General features: G+C 39.1%; 1 protein-coding gene across 1 annotated transcript in view; it reads left to right on the top strand.

Annotated features, from left to right (window-relative positions):
- The window catches only part of VWF (von Willebrand factor), a 144,749-nt gene extending 118,901 nt beyond the window's left edge, over positions 1-25,848 (top strand). The window contains exons 43-51 of the mRNA XM_050915926.1: positions 4,344-4,454; positions 6,402-6,585; positions 7,476-7,516; positions 12,434-12,550; positions 15,768-15,866; positions 17,246-17,374; positions 19,112-19,151; positions 23,664-23,761; positions 25,509-25,848. Coding sequence (XP_050771883.1) covers positions 4,344-4,454; positions 6,402-6,585; positions 7,476-7,516; positions 12,434-12,550; positions 15,768-15,866; positions 17,246-17,374; positions 19,112-19,151; positions 23,664-23,761; positions 25,509-25,697 — 1,008 coding nt within the window. The 3' untranslated portion in view covers positions 25,698-25,848. The remainder of the gene's footprint in view (positions 1-4,343; positions 4,455-6,401; positions 6,586-7,475; positions 7,517-12,433; positions 12,551-15,767; positions 15,867-17,245; positions 17,375-19,111; positions 19,152-23,663; positions 23,762-25,508) is intronic.
- Positions 25,849-26,799: the final 951 nt, after the last annotated feature.

Below are 26,799 nucleotides of genomic sequence, written 5' to 3'. Positions count from 1 at the left end.
ATTATATGGCAGAATCCCCTCACTTTTTCTGTCCTCTTTTATCTTTCTCTTACCAAAGTTTTGAGAAAGCAGGTAGTTGCTGCAATTATTGCATGTGCCACAAGGAGGAGTGGTGTCTCCCTCCTGGAGCTTCTTCAGAAATTATTTCTCTGAGAGTACATCAGACTACATCCCTTCAGAGAATCGTGATGATAAAATGGATAACAGCTTTCAGAACATCTTAAAATCACTAATATACTGATATGAAGGGAGCACTTGCTTTGCTTAATTTCTGTCAATGTTCTTGGAGTTAGGTACTTTGTAAGTGATATAAAAGAGTGTGGTTTAAAGTATTGGATAATTTAAAGTATTAGATGATTATGAGAAGAATGAAGCATAATTTTCTGGGATGAGTGTTTAAGACAAAGCCATTTGGCTAAGTGTGTGTAAATTAATTAGGTTAGATTTTCAAGCCTCTTGATTAATTAAATTAAAATAAAGAACGTTTGCACCCTACATGCAAAAGCATAGTGAATGATGGTTGTAATAGATGCTGACTACAAAAGCTATGCCTTTAATCTCCAATATTTCAAACGGAAATTTTCCTTTGAAGTAGCATGTAAAGCATGGTAGTAAATGGCTTAATAGTGTGTATTAAGGAGGTCAAAGAAACTAATGTAAAAGGAAGGCTGCTGTTTGAATATTAGATGTGCAGGATCTCATTTAAAAACTGTGAAAGTCTTGTTAGGAGATAATTTCAAACATCCTGCTTGCATTTTAAAGCATAGTTTATTATGGAAATGTTCTAGAGGCTTACAAACAGAGAATTAAGTCCTCACCTGGGGTAAATGAGTGCAGCTCCAGGGAAATCTCTACAATTGTGCTGATTCATCGCCACTGAAGATTTTGCTTTCAGCATTTCAAGTTGATATATATCCGTCCTACTGGGTTTTTCTTGGTCTACTGTTGCCATTTTCATTCTCTTTGGTTCCTCCAACCCTCTCTATATACTATCATCTCAATATGTAAAAGGCAAATACTGGAGCCTTCTTAAAAATACTATGTTGAGGAATAATCTCTGTTCTTTCTTTCCTGCTTTGGTGGGCAAAAGGCAGCTGTCAGGGTTTTCTGGCCAAAAACCTAGCACCTGTGAAACCTGTGAAAAGATGAACTATGTATCCTGAGCAACACTAGAACAAAAGAGAGAATGCACAGATATGCCAAGCCATAGCCTATGCAGATGCCTCCAGTAGCCTTGAGTAGGTGATGAAATAAAAATGTGCGTTCTCTGAATGCTACAGAATTAATCTGCATTCCTCTTTTGTTTGTCGCAAGCCAAGCTCCGGTTCAAAAGCGTGCAAAATTTCCCCCCCCCAAGTAGAATGTCTTAATCTGTATGCTTTCACCCTCCGTGCAGTAGATCAGCTTTATCTCCACATTTGTGTTTGATAAAACAGCCTGATCTGGCAGCATAACTGAGCACTTGTCAGGTTCTCCATTGCAGCTGCTGATTATCACTCCCAAGTCAGCCACATGCACCTGTTCAAATGCGAGGGGTGCCTTGTGTTGCCTTATCCCTTACCTCCTGGGGCATGGGGATTTTTATAGTCCTGTAGACTGTGATCTGCCTCTCAGCGTGATGGACAGTCAGACAGTTACTGAGGGCTTCTTCTGAATTTTAATTCCCTGTTTGAGAACTCTGTGTTTAAAAAAAAAAAAAAAAAAGGCAAGATACGGAGGAGGAATAAAGCAGCGGATCCAGCCCAGAAAAAGCAGGGGACAAGCAGAATATTGACTATAAGTGGATTCTTGAACAAACCATGGGAAACACTGGCATCTCTATATGCTAGTGTCTATACGCTAGAAAATGAAAAAATAATGAAGGAAGTCTAACATTAACCTTCAACAGCACAGTATCTGAGACTTGTCAGATGTTCATGTTCATAGACTGTGTAGCTCAGGAATAATCCTGGTAGCATATGCTCTTTGTACATGAGTCATCTAACTTGAAAAAAACCCCAACAACCCCACAATAAAAAACCACATCAAAATGCACAATACATTTTCCTTTTCTTAGAAGTAACCTTAAATATTACCACCTTTAGAATTAAACATAAAATAAAACTTTCTTTATTCCTGTGGGCCCAAATTTCCATAGTGTGAGGTATAAAAGGTGGGATTTTCTGATGGTGAAATATTTCTCATGCTGTGGAGGATCTGTGACAGCGGGCAATCACTGTCCACCTTACTCCTCAAGTACAGATGGATGCTCTGCTTTTTGAGGAGCTCGTAGACTGCTGCAGTCTGCAGGACTGTCTTCTGAGACAGGTTTGTAGTCTATGGTGGTTCAGGAGCTGTGTTAGGAGAAGCTCAGCAGGCGCTGCGGTCGGGAGCTGTGGTCTCCTGTGTTTCTTTCCCTTAGGAGTCAGAGCCCCCAGATTTTGAATGCGCTGAGCACCAAAAGAGCGACTCAGGCAGGTTGAACTGTCCAAAACCAACATCTTTGTCAGTGCCTTAGGGGTGCAAATCACCCCTAGAGTCTGCTGCATAGCACCTTTTTGTTTGCACTTTAGAGGACTCTGTTCAAACCAACTTAGTGAAATTTGGGTCCTGCAGCTGGATTTTGCTTTATTCTGGGCACAAACAGCTCATGGATTTTTACTTCTCTGAGTTTGCCACACAAATGAAAAGTTGTATCCAATACTTCAGATGCTTCAGACGTTTTTAGCAGATAAAAGTCATATAAAATGAAATGCTCAACAGCACAACTTTTCCCACAAAGCTAGGTCAAACTCTGGTATTACATTTTATGACATTATACAAAATGCACTTCCATGTGAAAGTCTGCTGATTATTGAGGTTTGCTAATGTGCTTCATATTGCAAATCAAGGACAATTCATGAAGGGAGGGAGCAGCTGGGAATACTTCAGCAATTCATTTCAAAGGGGTTGACCAAAATAAAATGGTGCTTATTTTCATAGACATTTTTCACATGAACTATATTTTCTTTGACAAAACATCTTTCCTTCAACTCTGTATTGAAATCGGAGTTACATTTTGCCCCTTGGAGACTGCCTAGCTATTAAATGTAGAATATATTATTTCTAGTTACATTAAAGCTCCTTGCTTTCTTTCACTTAGATATTCCAATGTTTGAATATTTGGCTAGTTGCTTCAGGAGATGAAAAGATGAAATGATCAGTCAAAACTGGTCCCTGGACTACATGTCTGACCACCTCCTTCCCTCTGCTTCAGCACAGGGCAGTCAGATGTCTGAATGTGCTCAGACTGAATCCTAACCTTCAAATCTCAGGGGTGGGAAGGGGAGTTGTGAGTGCTGATTAACGTCCAAGATGCCACTAGAACAATTTTTACCTTTCATTTTCTTTTGTGAAATAGTATTCTATATATAAAAAAGATTTTTTAAATACCAAAGAAAAATTCTTATATATGACTCATATGTAAAAACAGGTGATTTAATGTAACGATCTTTTTTAAATGGGGTTCTTAACATTCACATATATTTTTCTCTCAAAATCTACCAAATAACATGGCAATTCTGACCCTTAGAAGTGGACTTACTTCTTTTTCCTTTTGCACTCCTCTGTAGGGCCATATTATTGGAAAGACTTGCTCTTTACAATTTGCTAATGCATGAAAGAAACTGCTCACATACAATAAACTAATATTTGGAAATGACTGCTGCTTAATGCTGTTGAAATAGCTCAGGGTCCTCTGAAAGCATTTTTCTTTTACCTCTTCCCTTTCCATTTCTGCCTGTTTATGTCGTTGTTCTTTTCTGTCTTGTGGCAAATCTTTGTGCTATTATGTATTTGAGCAGATCCTAGCAAAAGGAAGATGTTCCTGGGTGATTTCAGATTTCTTTCTTTCTTTTTTTTTTTTTTTTTTAGTGTTAGGCACCATCAACATTTTCTGTACCCCAAGAAGGGGTGCTCCATACCACACTAGAGAAGCTGATATCCTCACAAGGCCCATTAGCTGATTGGCATGACCGGAGTGAGGATAGTACCTAGAGTTAGTCCATGTAGCTGAAGTGAATATGTCTTCAAAATATATATTAAGCAGGAACTAATGAGATAAGAATTTCTGCTCTTAATATTGTGTGCATTTTAATTTATTTTTTCTGACAGATAATGTTAACCATTTAACAGGATGCTGAGCTGAGTGGACCACTTGTTTGTTTTGTAATAGCAGTGTGTGGCCTTACAGTTCTGTTTTCAAACTCCCCTTTCCATAAAAAGTTGCTAACATTAAACATTTATCCCAGTGTTTTCTTTTAAGATTAATCTTCTCATTTGTCTCCTGTTCCTGGATCAGTCAGTCCTTTTCTTTTCTCCTACAGGGTTACAAGTATATCGTCCAAGAAGGGGAGTGTTGTGGGAGATGCCAGAAGACTGCCTGTGAGGAGCAGCTATTCTGGTCTCGGGGTGATGCAGATCCTCTTTTGCATGAGGTGAGGTGGCGGTGGCGTGGACACTTCCTCTCCTAGCAGAAGTGCCCTGGAATTATTTTGTGTTCCACGGAAGAAGGTGATGAAGATATGAGCTATTTCTTCTATACATCAAGCAGCGCTTGAAAAAAATGTTTTTTTGGGGCACGTGACTTACTTGGTTCTAAGAAGCAAACCCTCCCCACCCTTTTCGGGCTGTAAGGAAGCAATATTTTTGTGTAAAATTAGTAATTTCACAAATGGTAGCTCAAAAGAATGTTAATGGGACACAATGCTTCTCTGGCTGTAGGCTATTTGTTTAAATTATGCCAATTAATTTGTATTACTCTCTGGATAGCAGGCAGATGGGGTAGTGGATTGCTTGAATTTCACAGTCCTTTTCAAATAGCATATCCTATTTGGTACACACTGAAATATCAGGAAGTAAATGAGGATAGAAACATGAATTATTCTCTGTTTGCTAAAGATGATTGCTGCATGTCAGATCAGACTGCAGTAGTCCAGGCCACACTTATTTTCTGCTCAGAATAACAGCTTATTTTCAGCAGTGTACCTCTTCCTTTAGGGGAACCCCTAACCCCTTTGGGTTCAAAGACCCAACGGGAAGTAAGTGCATGCAACAGCCACGTAAAATGCACTGCAGATACCCTACCACTCTGGAAAGCTACGTGGATATTTGTTTCTTTTCTTGCCTACATTTTTAATTCTTTCAGGCTATTCAGTTTGTTCTGTCCCTAACCCAACCACCCTTGGCAAGCCTTTGCCTGCCCCAGTAGCATTAAATTGCTTAATCCTATGCAGAGCTTTGGATTCAACAAAGGCATGAACAGTAAGTTAAATATGTTTAAAATAATAGAGCTTCTCCCCATCTTTTCTTCCCTAAGTGTTGTTCTTTATAATGTGTCTGCATTTTCGTCTACATCTCCTGTTCACATATTTAATATTAACTTTTTAATTGCTTCTTTTACAAAGGCAGTCTGCTGCTGTCTTAAAAAATGTTAATGTATCATTTTGCAGCCTGCCTCTTCCCTGATTTTACCAAGGGTATTTCTTAATGTGGATCAATATTCTTCTCTGCTTCCTAAAACAAACCTTCAGAAGGCCTATTTTAATGACCCACCATGTCTTACTGATTTCTGTTGTCCTAATGAAGTAATAGATCCTTATACTCTGCTGTCTCTTTCTTGCTGTGTCGTCTTTCAACTCTTGTCATTCACAAAGAACTAAGTATTTAACATATGAGAGGAAAGTATTCCCTAACTTTCTGAGCAAAGATGTTTGAGTTTACTGGAGTTGGGGATCTGATTTTCACTTTCACTGTTCTTGAAGTGTATTCAAAGGGTGTTAACAGTGGAGGCACACAGCTTCAAAGCAGTGATCAGCTCCTCCCAGCGTTGAACTGTGACAGCATCTTCTTTCTGGCCTGTGGTGATGTCTCTTCCCATAATAGCTTTTGAAGTTCCCACCTTCTCTGACCCATGGGTGATTATAATCAGTAGGACTGTCAACAGAATCGATCTCTTCTACATTAGCAAGTATTTTCAGGTCGAGAGCCTATTGCCAAAGCCTCCTTTGGGCTTAGTAGAGCTGATTTGCAGCAGGTTCCAGCAAAAACAGGTTCAGCTTGGCTACAGCGCAATACAGTGCAGCCAGCTACCGGCTAACAAATGTAGACTTAAATCTAGTTAAGAGTGCTTTTTATTCTTCACCTGCCCCTTTATTTTTCACCTTAAGGATACTCCTGTAACTCCTATACTCTACACACCAAGCAGCAGACTGTTCTATAAACTGATTGTTGTGGTAAGGATTTATGGAGAACGGTTGAGTGACAGACTGTTCCTGATGCAGTGAACGTGCTTTTTACAAACCAGCATGCTGGCTGTGGGGGTCTTCCCTCTATCCAGTGGCACAAATACTGCTGCCTATAATCCTTTTATAATTTCCCATCAGGTCGGCACAGAGTGGCGATCCCCCTTCAACCATTGCATTATCAATGAGTGTGTCCAGGTGAACAATGAGGTTTTCGTGCAGCAAAAGAATCTTTCTTGCTCTCAAATGGATGTGCCTGACTGTCCAGAGGGAACTGAACTACGCTGTGACCAAATAATAGACTGCTGTCCTTCCTGCAGATGTGGTAAGGTTTTGTGTATGAGAAACGGAATCACTAGAGAATGAATCACTTCAAGTGTTGATCTCCTGTTTTTCAACAGCAATTTCAAAAGTCCATGTTATGCCAGTATAGTACTACTTTGAAGCTCTCCTGTATAATTTAGACATTGAGTACAATAGCACCTGTTGCTATTACTTTCTCTTTCCAACTGATGTTCGCTGTCGCCTCTTGAACTACGTACTGTTGAAGCTATTTTGCATTGCTTCAGAGAGACAGACCAGGCTATACTTCTACAGCTCTAGCCTGCATTGTTAAGCATTTAAAAGAGGTCTTGAGATGCTGTCGGCCTAGGAAGGTTCAACACTCTCCCCAGTGCCTGCTATGAACAGGGAGTTTGCATGCAGCCATGCTGTCTTCTGCATGTCTCTGAGCATTGTGGCTGTGGCCATTTCCTAGCATAGACTTGGGTCAAAAGTCCAAATCAGAAGATTTGGCTAATTGGCCTCAGTCTGGGAAGTCTCCCAGTCATGTTTAACTGACAAGTTACAACCACAGGGTGAGGAGCTAGTAGTGGGAGAGGAGGGGAAATACGCACTGTAACTTGCAGAAAACCTGAGTGCATCTTCTGAGAGTGCGAGGCTTGAACTGGAGGGGAAAATTTATACTGTGCCACGTACTTGTTAGAAAACAGCTCAGCAAGAGATATTTGGAGGTGGAATTCAGGGTAACTGGCAAATTGCTATCTTTCAAGGTATAATGTAAGAAGGCTCAATTATGCGTCTTTACAGTGAAACTGGATCTAAATGTCCTCAGTTGGAACTCCAATAAGTCAAAAAAGCATACCTGTGGTTTATTAAATCTTGGTAATGTCATGATAATGCTAATGCTAAATGGAATATTATCTTCTTTTTCAGTACCCCTGAATGGTTGTCCTTTGAATGGCACTGTTATTGGGGTAAGACACAATTCCTTTTATTTGCTGTGATGGTAAGATATTTAGATATATGAATGAGCTTTTGAAGAACACAAACTTGCCAGAATACACAAAAGCATACAGGGCAGCTTTGTTCAGACAGAATCTCTGCAAGTGAGACCTTGGGGTAAAAGGAATGGCAAGGGGCTCAGCACGTGTAGGTCCAGTTCATGACCCTGCCACAGTCTTCCTATATGACAATGAGTGTCTGTGCAAAATGGGGACAGTAATGTTTCCTTATCTTGAAAGGATGCTTGAGAAAAGTGCTTAGAAACTGTGGTAATCTGCGTTGTGTAATGACTTGCAGGCTACCAAACACACAGGAAACTATCTGCGAGGGATAATCTCAGAAATGATCCTTGCCCACTTCAGGGAAGCAAAAACTTCCCGTATTCTACCTAGAGGATAAGGCAGATTAAAAGAGGATGGAGACTCTTGCTCCACCTGTGTGGATGGAGGGGTATCCCTCCTTGGCTATTAGCAGGAACAGGAAAGCTGAGCTTCCTCGCTGTTTGACCTCTGTCCCCTTTCAAGATCCCTGCTGATATACCCTCAGAGGAAATTTTTTCTCAACTGCATATTTAATGGATAGATTAAGACATGTTTAACCCAGCCCATGACAGTGGGAATGATGGGAGTTAAGCATCTGATCTCATTTATGCCGAATTTATCTTTGGAGAGCTCTGTCAATTGTCCATTGTTTCCCTAAATCCATATTCTGGCAGCACCTCTGGTGTCAAAGAGCTCTAAATATTCTCATCATCCCCCAGGGAAACAGGTCCTCTTTAGTCATTTAACCTAAGTTTTAACCTATGTATTCCTGCATTGTCAACGTATGTCTTTCTTTTTCATTTATTTAAAAGGTAAGTTTGCCCAAATTTCTTTGGACTTTTGAGGTGTGGCAGAGAGAACCTTTCTCCACCTATTTCTTCTGGGTTTGATTTTTTTCATAGTTGATAGGCATAAGTTTATCAGTTTGTTAGAGCTAAAGCCCTGTCATCAAGGATCCATCATTCTGTGTGCGGATTACTTCCCTGTAGAATTAAATCCAAGGAACAACTCTGCCTTTCTTGTCAGAACACTGGGAGAAGGCTTTTAAAGTGCTAAAATCTGAAATAATCTGCTTTCTCTTTGATTCCTCTATTTGTCTCCTCTATATTATGTTGTCAAAATTAGTTGTAGCATTTTATAAAGACCATACTTGTAGAGAATGTCATGCAGTATAGTAATTGCCAGCTCCTGCCACCTTCTGTTATATAGGATATGCATATATATATATTCTGTGTTGCAAAAAGAAGGTGTCTTTCCAGTTGCATGCTGTTCTTTTCATGAACAACTAATTTTTTTCTCTTCCAACAAAATGTCTACCTGACCTGTCAAGTAAAGTCTTTGTTCTATTTTCAAGTATTTTAAAATATTTTAAAATACTTTAAAATGAAGCATAAGCAAATTTTGAAACAAAATGGCATGTTAAAGGCAAAATGAGAAGTATCTGTATTTTGAAGACTTAAAAATAAAGTATATTTCAGCTTCTACAATATTGGAAAAAAATTCTTAATACAATTTTCCCAATTTGGAATGAATTCATAAAGTGTTTCAGCTGACACAAAACTACATTTTGACTCATTCTTATTTGCCATCTGGCTATATATAAAAGCTTTCTTTAAAATGTTTTTCTTTTTCTTTTCTTTTAATACAACTTTTAAAATGTGTTATTTTTCTTCCTGACAATTGGTCATTTTATCAAACACTGCCTGTGCAAGATTTGAGGGTGTAGGTAGGCCCCAGCTGTTACGTTACTTCTGTGCTCTTGCTGTTGCAAATGTCAAGCATTACTGAAGTTAGCATTCAACAACACAGTTACCAAAATATTTTCTCAGGATGGAGAGTGTGAAATTCAAGTTGAGATATAATCTTGGAAGATTTCTAAACAAAGTGGCCATTTTGATTTAAAAAAAAAAAAAATTAGAGTTTATATTAGAACTTGTCTTAAATTAATGAACTTTTCAATTAAACTAGCGTCATTTAATGACTTATTGTAAGCTAATTAGCTATATGTCTGAAAGCTTTTGAGCAGCTGGCGTTACTACAGCTTTGTCTTACACTATTCTCTACTTCAATGACTGTTCCAGAGTTCTGGTCAGGAAGGAAGATGTGGTGTCCACAGAAGTTTATACTTCCTGGATTTCAAAACCTTTATTCTGGGTCCTTTAAGAATAGGTTTCAAGTTTCATTTTATATCAAGGGAAAACGTTGCTCCATTAACTCATTCACTGAATAGTTCCAAGTTTTGAGTCTTTTACTGCAGTTCTGTTAACTGACTGTGTCCTTAATCCCTTTACATTTTTGTCTTGTATCTGGTTACCAATATTATATTCCAGTAATTTGGTGTATTGCATTCACCCTGCTGTTCTTAACAATGCTGTGGGCTTTAACTGCAGACTTCCAAGCAGGTGGCTGTATTTACCAAAAGGATTATCTATATCACTCATCTGTTTTCCCAGGCTTTTACTGAGTGGCATTTTTGAAGGAGATCTGAGTGCATTTGGGCTTTATGCAGGTTATTTTGGTTTCACTGACTAACACTGGGTTAGCAGATGTTGACATTTCATTCGAAGTTAGCCAAGAAAACACGATAGGTGTATTATATAAAGGGAAAAAGATGTATCAATCCATTATTTCACTCATTTCTGTCATGTTAAGCTATGTTTGTTTGCAGAAAGCCATTGTTAAAGCCATTTGCATGCTGATCCCTAAATACATTAAATAAATATCATAGGACTAAGCTGTGATGCAAACTTTGGATCAAGGTAAGACCTTCCGCCAAAAGTTCAAGGCATTTGTGTGTGAGGATTTTGTTTCAATATGTCTCTAGTAAGCCCTATGTTCCTGCCTGTAACAGTGATTTTAGTATAAACTCAACTTTATCTATCTTTTTTGTATTTAATTGGAATGTTAGAACTATTAGAAGATCCAATGAGGATATCAATTGTAATATCAATTCTTCATGATGTGAAAGCCTAGAGCTACTGAGGCATTCTGTGATAAGCATTTACTTCTAGAGGGCCTGAATTAAGTATGATTATGATAGTAAACAGAACAAACCCTAACGTATTTTGAAACAGGTCAACATGATGAGGACATCTCCCGGATTTGCAAGGCTTTTGTGTGTACGTGCACATGCCTGTGTGGAGCTACTAACCAGTAGAGCAATACTAGTGTCAGTGGATTGAATGCCCTTGTGAGGCCATGTAGTCTGTACTAGAACTATCACTTTGGTACCTGAATGCTTTCCAATGTTGAGAGTAAACAAGAAGTCTGGACTTTCATATGACATTTGCTATCCGTCCCTCTCCCATAGGAAAATGTTATGAGTGTGTCCTCGTGTCTGCAACCATTGAGGTCTTTTAACCCTCCAGATTAATGACCGAATATTCACTATAACAGGTTAAACCAAGAAAGCTGAAGAGTCCCGTGTCGAGGTCTCAGGCTGAGTTGTTAAAAGACAGGGATCTCCCCATTGCTATTACCACCTCCATCATGCTGTATGTGGAGGATCTTTTTGCTAGACCTCCACAAAACAAGAAAAAAGTCATTGCTATTGCTGGTGCTTTATAGAAAACCACTGAGGCCTGAGGACCTCTGTTGTGCTGGGGTGCAGAGTAACAATGTAATTAGAATTCTTTAATCAGAACATTTGTCCTTCAGTGTATGTGTCGGAGTATTGGCTCTGAACTACCCATAAACACATTACCTTTACAGTGTTACTCTGGCTAGCTTCTTAGTTTTGCTCCATTTGTTCCATGAGTGTTTACTAGTGTGCAACAAAAAAAAAAAAATGGAATTTGAGGCTATGCATAGTATGTAGCATGGGAAATTCCAGTTCCAAATGAAGTGAACAGTGACATTCCATTGACTTTTGAAGCACAACTCAAAGCTTTTATAATCTAGCAATATTCAGTGTCTGTTTACTTTGTTTATTAGGTTTTAGAAGTTCTTTGTGAAAATCTTGAATAGACTCCTCCCATTTTGTCCCCTCAGCCATAGTGGTTTGTTATTTTGGGGTTGAAATGAAAGGCTGTGCACTTGGGAGGCAGAAAGACTTTGTATTTGGAATTCCTTTCAATGCTAGGAATCCAGTTACTAACTCCACATCCTTTTGTTTCCCATTTAATAGTTTGGCATTTTTGCTCTACATTTTAAATGCCATTTTTGCTAGCTTTGAAAAGGTGATGGGATCCAGCAAATAAGGTGCTGGTGAAGAGCTCAGGGAATTTGAATTGTGTGCCAGCTCAGCCACTGATTTGCTTGTAACTATGGACAAGTCCTGTTCTTCACTCAGTAATTCTGGTGCTGGTTTTGCTTTTCTTTCTCCTTTCTCAATTTTAAGCTTTTAGGCCTCTAGAGATTCTAAGCAGGATTACTACAAGAACAATAACAAGTAATTTCTGCCTATGATCTGTGGGTTGTGATGACTCAAGAATAAAAACTTGTTGGCAAACCCATGCATTACACTCAGGAAAAATGAACTGGTGGCAACCACCTAACACATAGTCAGGATAGCTCACGACAAAATCTTCCTCATCACTTTCAAGGGTTTCTTGCTTGCTTGCCAGCTTTGTAAGCAACGAAGTAAGAAATGCCAATGCCATTTCGCAGATTAAGGAATTCTAAAGGGCTTACTTGAAAAATAACCTCACGCTATGCTGCTTGTTGTGGAATTACAGATGCAAAAATTTGGGTCTCTGGAAAGTGGAGGCATCAGTTTTCTGTTTTCTCTTGCAAAGAATTGCAATGCAAGATTTGAAGAAAGAGATTTAACCTAGATAAAATTGCTCATTTATTTCAGTTTTGCTGAAGAGACAGTCACTGACTTACAAACTGGTTCTAATGTTTCAGCCATGGAGACGCCTGATGGTGGATCAATGCACAACATGTTTCTGCTCCCTCCAGTCAACATCTTCTCAGAGATATAGTCTGACATGTACAAAATTAAGCTGTGAACCATGCCCAATAGTAAGTGCAAGTGGTCTGGATGTTCTGGTTAAGAATGTGTCTGATGAGAAGGTTGTGTTCTTCATCGTATACACCAATTTATGTTCTGTACAACTCTGGGACCTGTTGCATTTCTTCAAGTTTTTCTGAGGAGTCATGGCCGTGTGTTCTTCTTTCCCTGAATTAGATGAAATATACCAAATGTGATCTAAATCCACAGTGTAGGAAAGGTAACTTTTCATAGTACTCAGATCCACAGGCACATTTTATTGTGTATTTTAGACTACTTACCTTTAGGGCAAAATAAGGTTTGGCAAATCATTTACAACAGAAACTGCTGTGTCTCCTTTCCTACAGTATTACTGTCCCTCCAGGGACCAGCAGCTCAGCCAGATCTCCATGCTTCAGGGCTTTCCTATGACTATTGCAAACTGTCTAATAGCCGGGCTCAATAATATTTCTGTTTGGTTCCCAGCCATGCCTTAGGTGATTTGAGGTGATTGTCCCCATAAGTTCCACTAGCCTTTCTGAAGTCTCTGCTGCTGCTTTGCTGCCATCATCTGCAAGGAATGAGCTTGGCTGGGAAAGCCAGAGGCAAATAGCTCCCATTTTTACTCCACTGACCAACAGTGTGACCGAAGTGCCGGACTAGTTCTGTTCAGTCATGTAGTTTTCTCTTTTAGCACCAATACCTCAAGTAGAAGGAGACCTAAGCAAGTTGCAGAGGCTGGCTTAATCTCCCCCTGTCTGAAGAGCACAGACCAGCAGCTAAGTTTCACAGAAAAAGGCTTAAATGCCCCTTCCTCTTCTGCCTTTCCCTGGATAATGGATGGAGCCCAATGGGCCCAAGCAAACCCAGGGCCTGTGCAAGCAGTGGCCGTTGCACCAAAAAGCGACATCTCTAACATGATCATATGGGATTCCTGGCTGATATCGAGGAGAGGCATACATTGATAGGGTCCCTGCAAAAGAGAGGGACAGAGTTTTGGATAAGTCCAGTTTTCATTCCCTAAGAAGAACTGGAAAGGACAATGTAGTAAGTCAAGTTTCTGAGGTTTCATCTGCACTAATAAATTAAACAGAGTGAGACTGCAGGCTCAAATTATGTCCTGCAACCACTTATCTTGAAGAATTGTCAGCAGTGTCTCAGCTGGCCTGTTCTAACTAGCAAACTTCCAAATAATGCCCAGGCACAAGTCAGGGGTTAGGACAACCCAAGGCCAGCCTGTTTTGTGGGGAGAATGCAGCTTAGACATACATACGCGTTCCACTTGTCTGCAGGGCCACAAAACTGGCCTTGACTCCCTTTATTTGCTGGTATGGATGTAGCCTGTGACAAAAGGGAGAATCTGGAATACTTCGTGTGGTTCTGGATGCTAATATCACCCCTTCTGTAAGGTATGATTACAGACACAGGCTTCTGAAAGGAAAATAAATGGCCAAGCTCAATGCTGAGCATCTTCCTCACTTCCACAAAATACAATCTGGCAGATCAATGAAAAAAACCCAGATACACTAGAATGAATCTGTGGCCAGAAACATGTGTGCATATGTATATTCCCACACAAAAATACACAAACATCAATTCTTGCTTTTCAATGCAAGAAGCCAGCTGTAGAAATTAAAGGTAGAGGAATCACTAAAATACATGGTAAAAAAATGGGGGAACATTCCTCTCCTGCTTCTTTCACCACCCACACAATTCCCAAACAGCTCCTTTCCCCCACCTGACCCAAAAGTACAGACTAAACAAAAAACCCTGAAGAAAGGGTAATTTCCAGTTGGGCTTATTAAGCACTATGAACTTGTGTTTAGGAGATGTGCAGCTACCCAAGGGAGGTTGCAGGTCTAGGTGTATGTATCCCTTTGTAGCCATTGTAATGAATCTGCGGAGCTTGAGGGGAAAAAAATATCAAATAAGATACAGAATGTCTTCATCCCCCTAAGGCCAGTGGGATTCACACACATACTTGGGATCTTTCCTGTCTCAGAGTCATTGATTTCATGGTATACCCAGATTAAAAGCAATTCCTTCATAATGGATAAAATCATGAGTTAAGAGTATATACTCTCTCAAGAGCACCTGCTGGATGCTGAAGCTGTGAAAGTAAATGCACTGGTAATTGAAGTGCAGCCAACTGCAGCATATCCTGCTCATCAGGGTCATTTTTTTTGGTCATTTTATGACCTACTTCAGGTGCTCACACTTTTGCTAGTAGAGCAAGTTCACCTAAATAACAATGAACTATGTTTTCTTCCAATGATTTAATAGTAACCCCCCACCCTCCCCAAATTCTTTTTCTATAAAAAACATATGGATAACATGCATGCCTTCACTCAACCAGAAAGTGTTTGTTGTCTTAAAAAAGTTCAGCTCATCATAAGCAGCTGTTGGTTATGTATAGCAGCTGGAGACGTTACTGTGGGACACTTCATGTGTTAACTCAGTTCCTTTCTGTTTTTTTTTTTTTTAATTTCCATTACCCACTCTATACCTTTCTTCCTCTCCATCTAGTGCTGCTCATTCTCCCATGCTCCTTTCCCTGCGACTGTTTTTTCCTTCCTGTGCCATTTGTGGGGCTCCATTATTCCTCTTTTCTTTCTTTCTTTCTCTCATTTTTCATTTTATTATATCATGCCCTCTCTGATGCTCTTTTTTACTTTCTTGTTTTATCAGGTCATTTTCTTTTTTTTTCCATAGTCCAAATTTTCCACCTTAGCCTTATGCTCCCCTTTCCCTGCCCACTGCTTACTGGTTATCTTGCCCTTTTCTCCTAGTTTAAGCACTTCAAACTACTTTTCCAAGTTGAACTGTGTAGTTAGCTTTACAGAGAAGCTCCTGCACACCACAAATGTGAACTGTATGTCACTCAAAACATTTAAATAAGTTTCTTACCCTCTCTGACTGTCATGTGTTGTTTAGTGGACCTGACTTTGCAACTGTTACAGTCAAAGAATATTGAATTTAGTGGATGCAGGAGGCTTTGTACTTAGAAATAAACTTTTCTCCCTATTGAATAATAAATCAGTACAAGGATTAATGCCAGCCTTTATAAAACAGAAATCAGAAGTATGCAACTAATTAGATTAAGCTAGTCTAGTCCTACTGTTTAAAAAAGCATTTTGCTGGCTATCACTTTGTCCACTGAATTTAAAAAAAAAAAAAACCCTCTACAAATAAGTGTAGGAAGCATGCTTAAAACAAAATAAACCCAGAAAAATGTCCTTTACCTTCTAGAATTACAGAAGGCAGGAAATCCCTGGCTCTTGCTGTGGAAAATGTGTGCCAACTTCATGTGGCATCAGGCTGAGAGACGGAAGGCTTAAATACCTTCAGGTAAGTTTTAAGAACTCTTTCTTTTATTTGTTTATGACTAAATGTAAATGTAGCACAGACTTCTGGTGAACCCAAGGAAAGTGATTTTTTTTCCTCCTTTTTGGTTAGGCAGCATGGTATTACTAGTGCCTTTTCTTTTTTATCTCAGAATGGTTTCTCAAGAAAGTTCTTTTTTTGTTGTTGTTTGTAAATGAAAAAAAGGCAACTTCATACCACAGTGCAAAATTCTAGAGGGACATTCTAGATACACCTGCAAGCATGACTATTATTAAGGAACTTTAACTGGAATATGAGCTCAAACAACTACTTAGAGGAAATTAAAAACCTCTCATTTTAAATGAGAAATGGATAATTTAAGTTGAAAATGTGAATTTTGAAAAATTTCTCCAGCATGATAGGTTCTTAAACAGGAGTGGGTATTTTTCTGGTTAAAACCCATCAGCTTGTCATAAGAAACAGCATATAACATTTTATTTTATTCCATTCCTGATCTAAGTTTTAGATGGGGAGAGTATGGGAAGAGCAACAAAGCTGTTGAAGGGTCTAGAGCATAAGTCTTATGAGGAGCAGCTGAGGGAACTGGGGTTGTTTAGTCTGGAGAAAAGGAGGCTCAGGGGAGACCTTATCACTCTCTACAGCTACCTGAAAGGAGGTTGTAGCGAGGTGGGTGTTGGTCTCTTTTCCCAAGTAACAAGTGATAGGACGAGAGGAAATGGCCTCAAGTTGCACCAGGAGAGGTTTAGATTGGATATTAGGAAAAATTTCTTCACCAAAAGAGTTGGCAAGCATTGGAACAGGCTGCCCAGGGAAGTGGTTGAGTCACCATCCCTGGAGGTATTTAGAAGACATGTAGATGTGGCATTTAGGGACATGGTTTAGTGATGGACTTGGCAGTGTTAGGTTTATGGTTGGACTTGATGATCTTAAAGGTTTTTTCCAACCTAAATGATGCTATGATTCTGGGTGGAGGAGTGGTTTTATGTATTTTTTTAAAGAAGCTCCCAACTCAGCCAGAAGTTAAATATTCATATATATGTCTCTTTAAAAGACAGTTCATAGGCCAAAATCCCAGCTCTCTCTCTTAGACAAGTTTTTCTTTTAAGTTAATGGAAATGTCTTCCCTGTTAAGAGCTGAAAAAGGTCAGGTTTTGGCAGTCTTGACCGAGCTGTAATCAATATGGCTATGGAAGTAAATAGAAGATGATGACTTTGCTGATAAATAATTCTGTTTACTAAAGATTTCCCTGTTTTATAAACTTCACCACCATGGTACTTTAATTGAAATATCAGTAAAGGAATAGTCAAGTTGTATAGTATCCTGAAAACTTACTGTCCCGTGTTGTTTCTGTGTAAAGCTAACAGCCCTTAAATCTTTACAGCCAAATGAATCACTTCAGGATGGCTGTGATAGTCACTCCTGCAAAGTAAATGAGAAAGGGGAATTTATCTGGGAAAGGAGAATCACTGGCTGTCCTCCATTTGATGCCAGAAGATGTTTGGCTGAAGGAGTAAGTAGTGAAATGGGTCCTGTTTCCAGGTTTCCTAATAGACTCTGTTATGGTTCTGTATATAAGTACCTTATGTGTATTAGGGTGGGAAACCCCAACCCTCTCCCAGCACCTTGGCTAAACTGAATTTGAACTTTCTATGAAATTCAGAAAAATCTAAGTTTTCTTTATTTTATATATATTTTATATATTTTATATATTTTTAAATGCTGGTTTTATGTGGGACCATACTGCAGGGGAGATGCTGAGCTTGCAGTAATTCTGTTCCATATGAAGCAGCAAACATAAGAAAATTGTTGTTCTAACAATGTTTTCAGGTTGGTATCCAGAGCAAAACTGTGTGGATAATTACACAAACTGAGAAAACAGTCAGATCAGCCCTTTTTTTTCTATGAATTTGCATATGAAATGCTAAGACATTTTTTCTCTACCCTTGTATGAGGTTATGGAAAGGAATTTTCACAATGCTGTAGGAAGAGCTCAAACTTCCACATTTGCGGTTGTTTGGTATAATAGTATAATAAAAACCCCGCTCAACATGTCCACCTGTCTTTCCTGTGATTTGAGATTAGCCATACACTGAGGAACAGAGTGCAGGTTGCGGTGTAGCACATATAGGGTCCTGCTTTTGCTCATCTAGCATCACACAGGTATTTATATCTGCCTGTCCCCATTTTCTTGGGCACGACAGGAAGCAGGAAATCTTTAACAAAGCTTGTGCCCAAACCTCTCTACCTACACATCAAGCAAATGGAGGATTTGATTTGTATAATGCAGGAAGAATAAAGCTTCTACACTGCATTTCTCACTTTGTGAAATCAGTATAGCACACACAGTTTTGTTATGCAAACAAAGATTTAGAAAAATGCTGGATTATGTTACAGGCTTCGGGTTGTTATCATATTCTAAAGGTCTTCCTTGAAAATCAGTGAAGAATAGTTTACTTTTTAACCAGAACTTCCCAAATCACATTTATTCTCCTCCCATCAAAAAAATGAACTATTTCACCTATAAAATTAGTGGTTTTCATCTAGTTACAGATGGAAAGTTTTGGGTTTTTAATTAAAAAAGCCTCCAAAATTTTGCATGTAAGTTCAGGTGTTTAGTGCAACAATGGCATCACCCTGCAGTATAAATATTTCTCCATTTTTCCTTTCACTATGGGTTTTCAGTAGTTTTCCACCATACGTGTATTTCTGAGAATTATTTTCTACATGGTAGTAATGGAACAAGAAAAATAAAATTTTTGGCCGTTAAAACTTATTTGATAGATGTGATATTGTATGACGATTTGCCTGTACATTTTCAGCTGTTGTGGAATAGGCATGCTTTCATCTATATTGCTAAAAAAATCAAGAGGGACTGTTTAACTGCCTTTCTTAAACAGACATAAGACTTGAATGCTATTGGCTTTAGCACTCTGGTTCCCAGAAATTTATTTGTATTCAGTGTCCTTACTTTAGAAATCTCCTAATATAAGGTGAAAGCAATATTTTCAGGTGTTGAACTTGCTAATATAGTCAATTATTTCCAATCAGCTATCAACAAATACAATCACAAGTTCAAAACCGTAAAATGGATAAAGAGATGATTACTAATGTAGATTTATATTTTTGTACAATATAGAAATACAATTTTCTTGCCTAATAACCTGTTTTAAACATACCTTTATATTCTTCCAGCAGAACAAATGTGTATTACTTGTGCGAAAACAGAAGGTTTTTTTTATTGTTTTAGGGCAGAATTGCAAAAATTGGCAATACCTGCTGTGACACATGTAAGTAAATAAGCCAAAAGTCTTGTATGGAAATTGCAGACACTGTAAGCTATTGGGTAAGGAGCTACTTTTTGCATAAGATGCAGTTTAATGAAACAGAGGTAAGCAATGTGGTTAAAAGAAACCATTGAACAAGTCCGCCCTCTGATTGGGATACTGCTGTCATGTTTTGTCCACTAGAACACATGTTTTGACAGTATTCACAAGTGCTTAGAAAGAAATAGATACTCTCCACATTTTATGCAGGTGTTAATTATGAATGTTTTATTTTATTGTTCATCTAAAGATAACAGAAACAGTATTGCACACACCAGTTGACAAGTCACATAACCTGATACTGAATATGTGAGGCAACCACTTAATGAATAATCAATCAACTTAAAATGAACTTAGCAAAAAAACCCTGGTGGCAGTAATGTAATTTTGATTGGTTTTTGATAATGTAATAACCAAAAAATGGTAGGGGAAATGCTTGTCAAAGGTGCATTCCTATTGAACAGCCTGCATCTTAAATTCAGCAGTTTAGGAGTCAGTCCTGCAACTCTTAATTTCATGCATCATTGTGTAGATAATCCAAATGTCAGTCAGGCTGTGAGTGTAGCAAGGGTTTGCTTACATGAGGAAGGATTGCAGGGTTGGGTTCTCATTTCTAAAATGAATCTCTGATGCTTTTGTGAACAGACAACTTCTCAGTTTTCTCCTTCGTAAGCAAAAAATTAATAATCCTGTAGCTCATTTAAAATAAAAAAAAAAGTAATAAGATTGATATTCTCTTTTAAGGTCAGAATATCAACATCTTGCCTGTGTTCCGTTGTCTCTTTTTTTTTTTTTTTTTTCCCTCTATGTATGTGCTAATAAATAAAAGATGGCCAGCATAGCAGCCCATCACCATACTGGCACAGTAACTGCTGTAATAATACCCCTGATGAAGGACGTTAACTCCTAGAGAGTTTGCAACCATTGTCTGTCTGTATAATCACTGAGTTCTGGCTTGAGAAATAGAAGTCAGAAAGCTGTTGAGATAGACTGTCATCAAATGGCTGAAACAGGTAATTTAGTTAAGAGAGCGTTAATCTACCAGACCTCAAGTAAGGAATACTGAAAATTATTTATTAACAAAAACAGATTTTAACATTTAAAAGACAGGGTGGTGGGCAGGCTCTACTAATTGAGAACGCCTGTCACTGCAATTGAGAGGAGAAACCCAGTTCCAAATGAGCACAGCTCAATACATATATTTATTTAACAGTTACAGTGATCTAAAAGTGATACCTCCTTGCAGCAGCAAAAGCAAACTGATCTAAGTGAAATATCACGTGCTTAAAACTGTTCATATTGTATGGGCCTTCAAATCCTTATTCCCATTGATGTTTGCCTGGATATAGCTCAAAACTGAGAAGTCATGTATTACAGTGCAGTCCTATTCCTGGTCGCTTCTCTATTCAGGACCCTTCATAAGGAAAAAGCCAACACACTGCATCTAGCCAACTAACCATGGGTTAGCAATTGAAGGACGGTGATTAACACATAGCTTTGAATCAAACAGATACTTCTAGATACCAAACTCTCTTTCTCTCTCCTCTGTATTTATATCTTTCCACCAGGGCACTCAGTAGCAACATGCAGTCTGTTACATACTCTACAAGGAACACCAAGGTTTGGCAAAGCTACTGTAAAACCAGACTAATTTAATTATTCTTAAAAGTCAGATAAGAAAATAATCAGTTTCTCATGGACACAGAGACAGATATAGGTTACATTGCCTTCCTAGGTCTTGAGAGAGTTTGTCTTTCAGACACCTCAGTACCATAAAGAATTGGGCCAAGAACTTGTTCTCTCAAGTTCAAAGCACAGTTCAGGGTGATGCCTTTGGTTCAGTAGAGTCCTATGTGGCTTTGAGCAAAGGTTGTTTAAGAAGCCAGTTTCCCTTTCTATGTTATGCCTTGGCAATTGGAGTTCATTAGTGTGTCTGAGGGCATTGTTCCAGGTTTTAAGTACGTAGGAGCACATAAGTGAACAGGCTTATTTTCTCATTAGATTTTTGTGGTACTAGCAAAGGACTTGATTATTTGCAAAGGATGTTCCTTATTTTCCCACTTAACAAAAAAGTGGCATCTCCGCTTCTTAACTCTTTTCCCTGTTGATCTCAATTACATATGTCTTGTTAAGTTACAAGCACTTGCCTTTGCAAAGGAGGCAGAGTCTACAAAAAAAATAAATGAGAGTAGTAAAGTAACTCAAGAACAAGTCGGTAATTCAGGATCAAAAAGGTGATGAAGGTGTGTTGAGTCTGATGACAATTATTTTGTTTGGGGTTTTCAGTTGAGCGGACACAATTGTGTATTCCTTCCAGGTGGACAAGTTTTATCAAATGAAGTGGTGAAATCATTAAAAGAGAACTGGCAGTTCCAGCCCTGGAGCCAGAAACACTTTTCAAGCTGCTTTTTTTTTTTTTTTTTTTTAAGTAAATGTAAAGCCTTAGCAAGGCACAGAGCCAATTTGGTACTAACATTCCCATGGAAAAGGTATTGAAAGCTATGTTTGCTGCTAGGAAGATGGATACATTTCTCTTCAATTTATGTATCTACTTAGTTGTGCAGTTGGCCAGCTGAATTCCTTCAGCTTCCTGAAATGCTGTTGTGTAGTACGTAAAAAATAGTCCAGTATTCTGGGAAATACAGAAATTCCATTGGTTAGCTAGAAATGAGTAAAAGTAGGAGCCTGTCTTTACACAGAGTCATAGGACTATATTAACACTACAAAGAACTGTTGTTTGCAATGCATAAAATATCCACTTAAAGCATTAGCTCCTTCATAAGTCTTTAGATGTGGACCAAAACAAACAAGAGTGTTCAGAACAAAACATTCTGGATTAATCTATATTTGAGCATGTCAATGGTGAGGTTCCCTTCAAAAGCGGAGGAGCGGAGCCACTGTCGACTACCGCAGTTAACAGATCATAGCAAACCAACCTCACTTCACAAAGAGGCATCAGCAGATTCCTTCAGCTTGCACCCTCCACACATAACAAATCCAGACCTACTGCCTCTTGTGTGGCTTCCTCATTAGATGGAAAAAACCAGGGAGAATTTACCTAACACTAAGAGCAAAAAGTATTGGAAAACAAGTATCAGAGTATTTCATGACTTACTGAAGACAATGGAAAAATTCCCATTGACCCAAAGTTAGATTTTCACAGAATTAGTTTTCTAATTTTTTTTTTCCTAGTTTTTCTTTTTGCCACGTTAGTTTTCTGCAAAATCCACCACACGTGCAAGGACTATTAGAAGTTGTCAAATGTAGGAGCCTGATAGAGGCGAGGCTGCCACAGCTCCATGTCCCCAGGTCCAGGCAACAGTGAGGCTGAGCATGTATAATAGTCACAAACACATGTATACAACATGCACACACCCATTCTTTACGTACACACACAGAAACACAGAGTACTCTGGCAAACACAAACGGCACCCACATTCTCATCCAGATCTCCCCTCTGGCTGATCAGGATGAAGGCCCTTAGTGGTCTTAGGCACTCACATCTGTCCAGTAACTGGTCCTGCATCCCTGCTAACCTAGACTCATGGGCCCCATGACCTGTGGTCCAATTCCAGTTGCTGGCACTTACACCTCCATACACACACATCCACACAGAACAGAGAGTCCATCACGCAGGACAAGTAGTTAGAAATGGAGTTTAGTAAGAAGACAGGACAGACTGCAGTGATCAAACGTAGGGCAAGATCAGACAAAAGTATGGACCAGCGGCTGTTTAACATGCAACCAGCCCCCTTTATGCCTTTATCCATCCATTTTCCCATGCTTGTTCCTCACCAAACCGCCTTAATCCCTCTCTTCCCCTACTTTTGGTTCCTCCCCTAAAAATCCAATGATAAGTAAGTCTTGTAGAATCCCAAAATGTTCTTCCCTATCCCCATCGCATAAGGACTCCCACCCCACACAGTCCTGAAGGCAGTGACCCACCTCAGTCTGTAAAGTGATCTGGAGAGCTGCTCCCACTAACTCATCTTGAAGGGCATCATCCCAAGACAATGGGATCTGTCTCCTGTGACAGCCCCCGGAATAGCCAGGTCAGGGTGCTCTGTTTCTGTGATCAGGTTATTTGGGTTCCCATGTGTGTCATCTTTTTTCCTGTGCACCTGCTTGCCCGATGTACCATTGAGCTATCGTTAGAGGGAGAGTTATCTTAACACAGAAGCCAATAGGTAAAAGGCAGACGTTAGGTGGCAAGGTGACTTTAAAACAAAGCAGTCAATTGAAAAGAAACATGAGGGAAATCCTGCTCTCCAGTGGAATTTTAGGGCTGTAGTGTGATATAGTCACACAGCCCTACATTAATTACTCTAAGGAGACACACCTAATTCTCATGCTAGGGATCTTACCAGTAATGACATGTCACTAACAGCAATTTCAGTAATAAGGGGAAGGGAGTTAAAAAAAGCAATTGTCAGCACTGTCAAACACTTTTTTTTTCTTTTTTTTTTAACTTGGTAGGTGTGGAAGTGGAATGTCGACCAGTAAGTACCAGACTGCAGTATAGGAATATCAATGGATGTATGGCTGAAAAGGAAGTGCCTATTTCTCATTGTGAGGTAAATAACAAAAGCACCCCCCAGCCCCAAGACCTGACCTTGCCCCCTTTCTCTCTTCCACAAGGGAAACCTTTGCCTCCACTATGGCTTCACTTCAATAAGTGACACATCAGTTTCTGTCCTTCTCATTGATTCACCCAAACAGTGTAAACCTCATTGGCACTTATTTCCTAAAGTAATTTGGTGATCCTGAATTTTCCCTATCCAAGCCAGCATGAAAAAAGACACATACACTAAGGCATAAAGGCTTTGTTCATACCACTCTTCCTTGGTTCCATCAGAAGCATATCCCTCTTCAGGCTCTGAAGTTGATTTGCGAGAGTGTAAATAGTTATTTAGCTGCATGATACTTTAACAGACATTTAAACTTGAGCGCTATGATTTGACTTCTGTGTTCTATAAGCTCTATGACTCCTCCATTAGTCTGCTCACTAAGCTGTTGTGTTCTGCATGTCTTGTGCATTTCTTCCATAATCAGATTAAAAGTTTAATTTCCTACCCATCACTGCTTACACCTTATAGAGCAAATTCCATTTGAAACAGGAACATAGCTTCCCTTCTGGATGTTCCCATCTCTCTAAGATTGGGAACCAAAGATGACATTCTCTTCCCAGACTGGATTATAGCAGGACAACTGCTCAATCTGAGATAACCATGTTTCATACAAGGATTGTATACAACCCTTGTACATAATCCAAACTATGGCATACAAGGATGTCTGTCAAGAAGATGGGTTACACCCAGCCCCTTGAATATTCCCTTTAGTTAAGGCAGTAGGCAAAATGAGTCTCTATCTTTCCCGTAGCTACTGGGAAAAGAAGGGGAACAGGGAGGAAAAGTATTAAGAGCATACATGCCCAGGCTTTTCAGATAGCCACCTGGCAAAGGACCTTCATTTGCTACATAAGTCTTAATAAGAGTGGAAGCTTTAAGAACAACAACAAAAACACTTATTTTTCATTAAAGAAAAAATAAAAACAAATTCTTGACTGCTTGTTCTGTCCACAAAGTCAGTGGTAATCAGGTCTTTAGCCATAAAGTCATATGTATTGAAGTTTCCCCTGCAAAAGTACAGATTTTGTTTTGTGAATCTGGCCATATATTGAGTAAAGTAAATACTCCTGCTATCGTTGGTATTGAGTACATTTTTTCTGAAGTCCTCCCTGATAATGCTATGCAATTTTTAAAATTAATCTCGGAAATAAGAACACAGAGGCACAAAAAAAAAAAATGGACTCTGACAGAGTTTGATGTGGGCCATTTGTTCTTACATCATGAAAGCATATAGCTACAGGCATTGACAGCTCGGTCTAAATTAGTAAAGTAGACAGACAAGTAGAACAAGGAAAAATAGCAACCAGCAGGACAACAGCGGATGTGTGGCTTGCAACATTTGTGCTAAAGCACTTTCTGACTGCATGATCTCATACAGCTGAGACAATGACCATATGTGCTTAGAAGCCAACACAATAGCCCTGGACATCACCTATGATATTTTAAATTATAGGCTTTTTTTGTGTGACCGGTTCCTTCACCTCTCCTTTCCTATACTTATGCTCATGAGACATTACTCTTTGACCAGCACCCCACACTCTGGAATCAGATACCTGTTTCTGAGTTTGTGGTTTACAGCAAAGCACTGAACTCCAGGCGAAGTCGTGCATGGATGTTTTGAAGGGAAGAACCTGGATTCTGATTGCACTGAGGTCTGGCACTGTTCAAACTGGTATCTCTTGTTTCCATTTAGGGCAAGTGCAGAAGCAATACCAGATACTCTGTTCAGACAGGGAAATGGGAAGACCTGTGCAGCTGCTGTACCGCCACTCAAACAACCATAGTCACAATTCCCCTCCAGTGTGCCAATGGAACGGTGGTGCAGCATTACATCCCTTCTGCCTCTCAGTGTGAATGCTATTCTCGGAAGTGTACAGATTGAATATTTCCAAGAAGCCCAGTTGTTCAATCTCAAGTTTTATGATGAAGGAACTTTACAGTGCAAGCCTTATTTTCTCTCTGTAGACCGTTTTATCCAGTAGAATCCTAACTAATTGTATCAACATAGCAAACAATAAAACTTACTAGCACAACGGAGCATTTTCTGATTTTTCTTGGGGTGGTTTATAGAAAAGATATTGCAGATTGTATTGTTCCCCTTCATCTTCACCATGGAAAGTAATCCACATTATTAAAAAAAAAAAAAAAGGAAACCCACAACACAGTAACAGAAACAGTTGCTTCTACTTAAAGAACATATCCCAAAGCATTTAGCATTGTCTTCAGAGACATTACACTTGCATTCCCCACTTCAGACCTTAGTGACACACTGTGGACTTTTAGGTTTTTGGTCTTTTTTTCCCCTTCAGTCACAGAGCACAGTAATTACAGCATAAGACTTCATAGTAAGAAAGTGATGTTCTTGGTATACAAACAATACTGGTCATGGCTCAGGCAACCAAATACCTTTCTGCAATGCATATACATGTTCCTCCTGAAGCTGAATGCAAAGAAATTGTGTGCTGAGGACAGGCTGTGTAACTTCTGCAAGTCCTCAGTACTTGTGAATGGGGCTGAGGGACAGCTCTTACCTATATACTTCAGCACTTCCTCAGACCAACTTGAAGAGAAAGCTCATCAGTAATCTCCCTTATTTCCAGATACCCGAACTTCATCTGTTGCATTAGTTACAAAAGTTAGAGTTCTTTCAAATGCAGAATTGTCAGTGGCAAGTTTAATTTAGTTACTGCTGCGAGGGATAAATTTAGCAGGATTTAAATTCCACGTGGTCCAGTCAGGCCATGGAAGACCAAAGATTTTGCAGAGGGTTGTTGATCCTGGTGGAATCTAGTGCCAGTCAAGCAGTTTCACTGGGAAGTACTAATTTCTCAAAAATATGAGAGGGAAAACTGTTCATTCCATTTGCATTTTTGAAAGACAAGAAGTATTTAAACATCTCTAACTTTTTTTTATTAATATACATAAATCAGATATAGGAGGTATATTTAAAAAAAAAAAGGCAACCCCAAACTTTGCATATGTTT

Source organism: Gymnogyps californianus, chromosome 1 (genome assembly GCF_018139145.2).
Source record: "Gymnogyps californianus isolate 813 chromosome 1, ASM1813914v2, whole genome shotgun sequence".
Taxonomy (NCBI): domain Eukaryota; kingdom Metazoa; phylum Chordata; class Aves; order Accipitriformes; family Cathartidae; genus Gymnogyps; species Gymnogyps californianus.
This window is presented reverse-complemented; position numbering and strand designations above follow the sequence as displayed.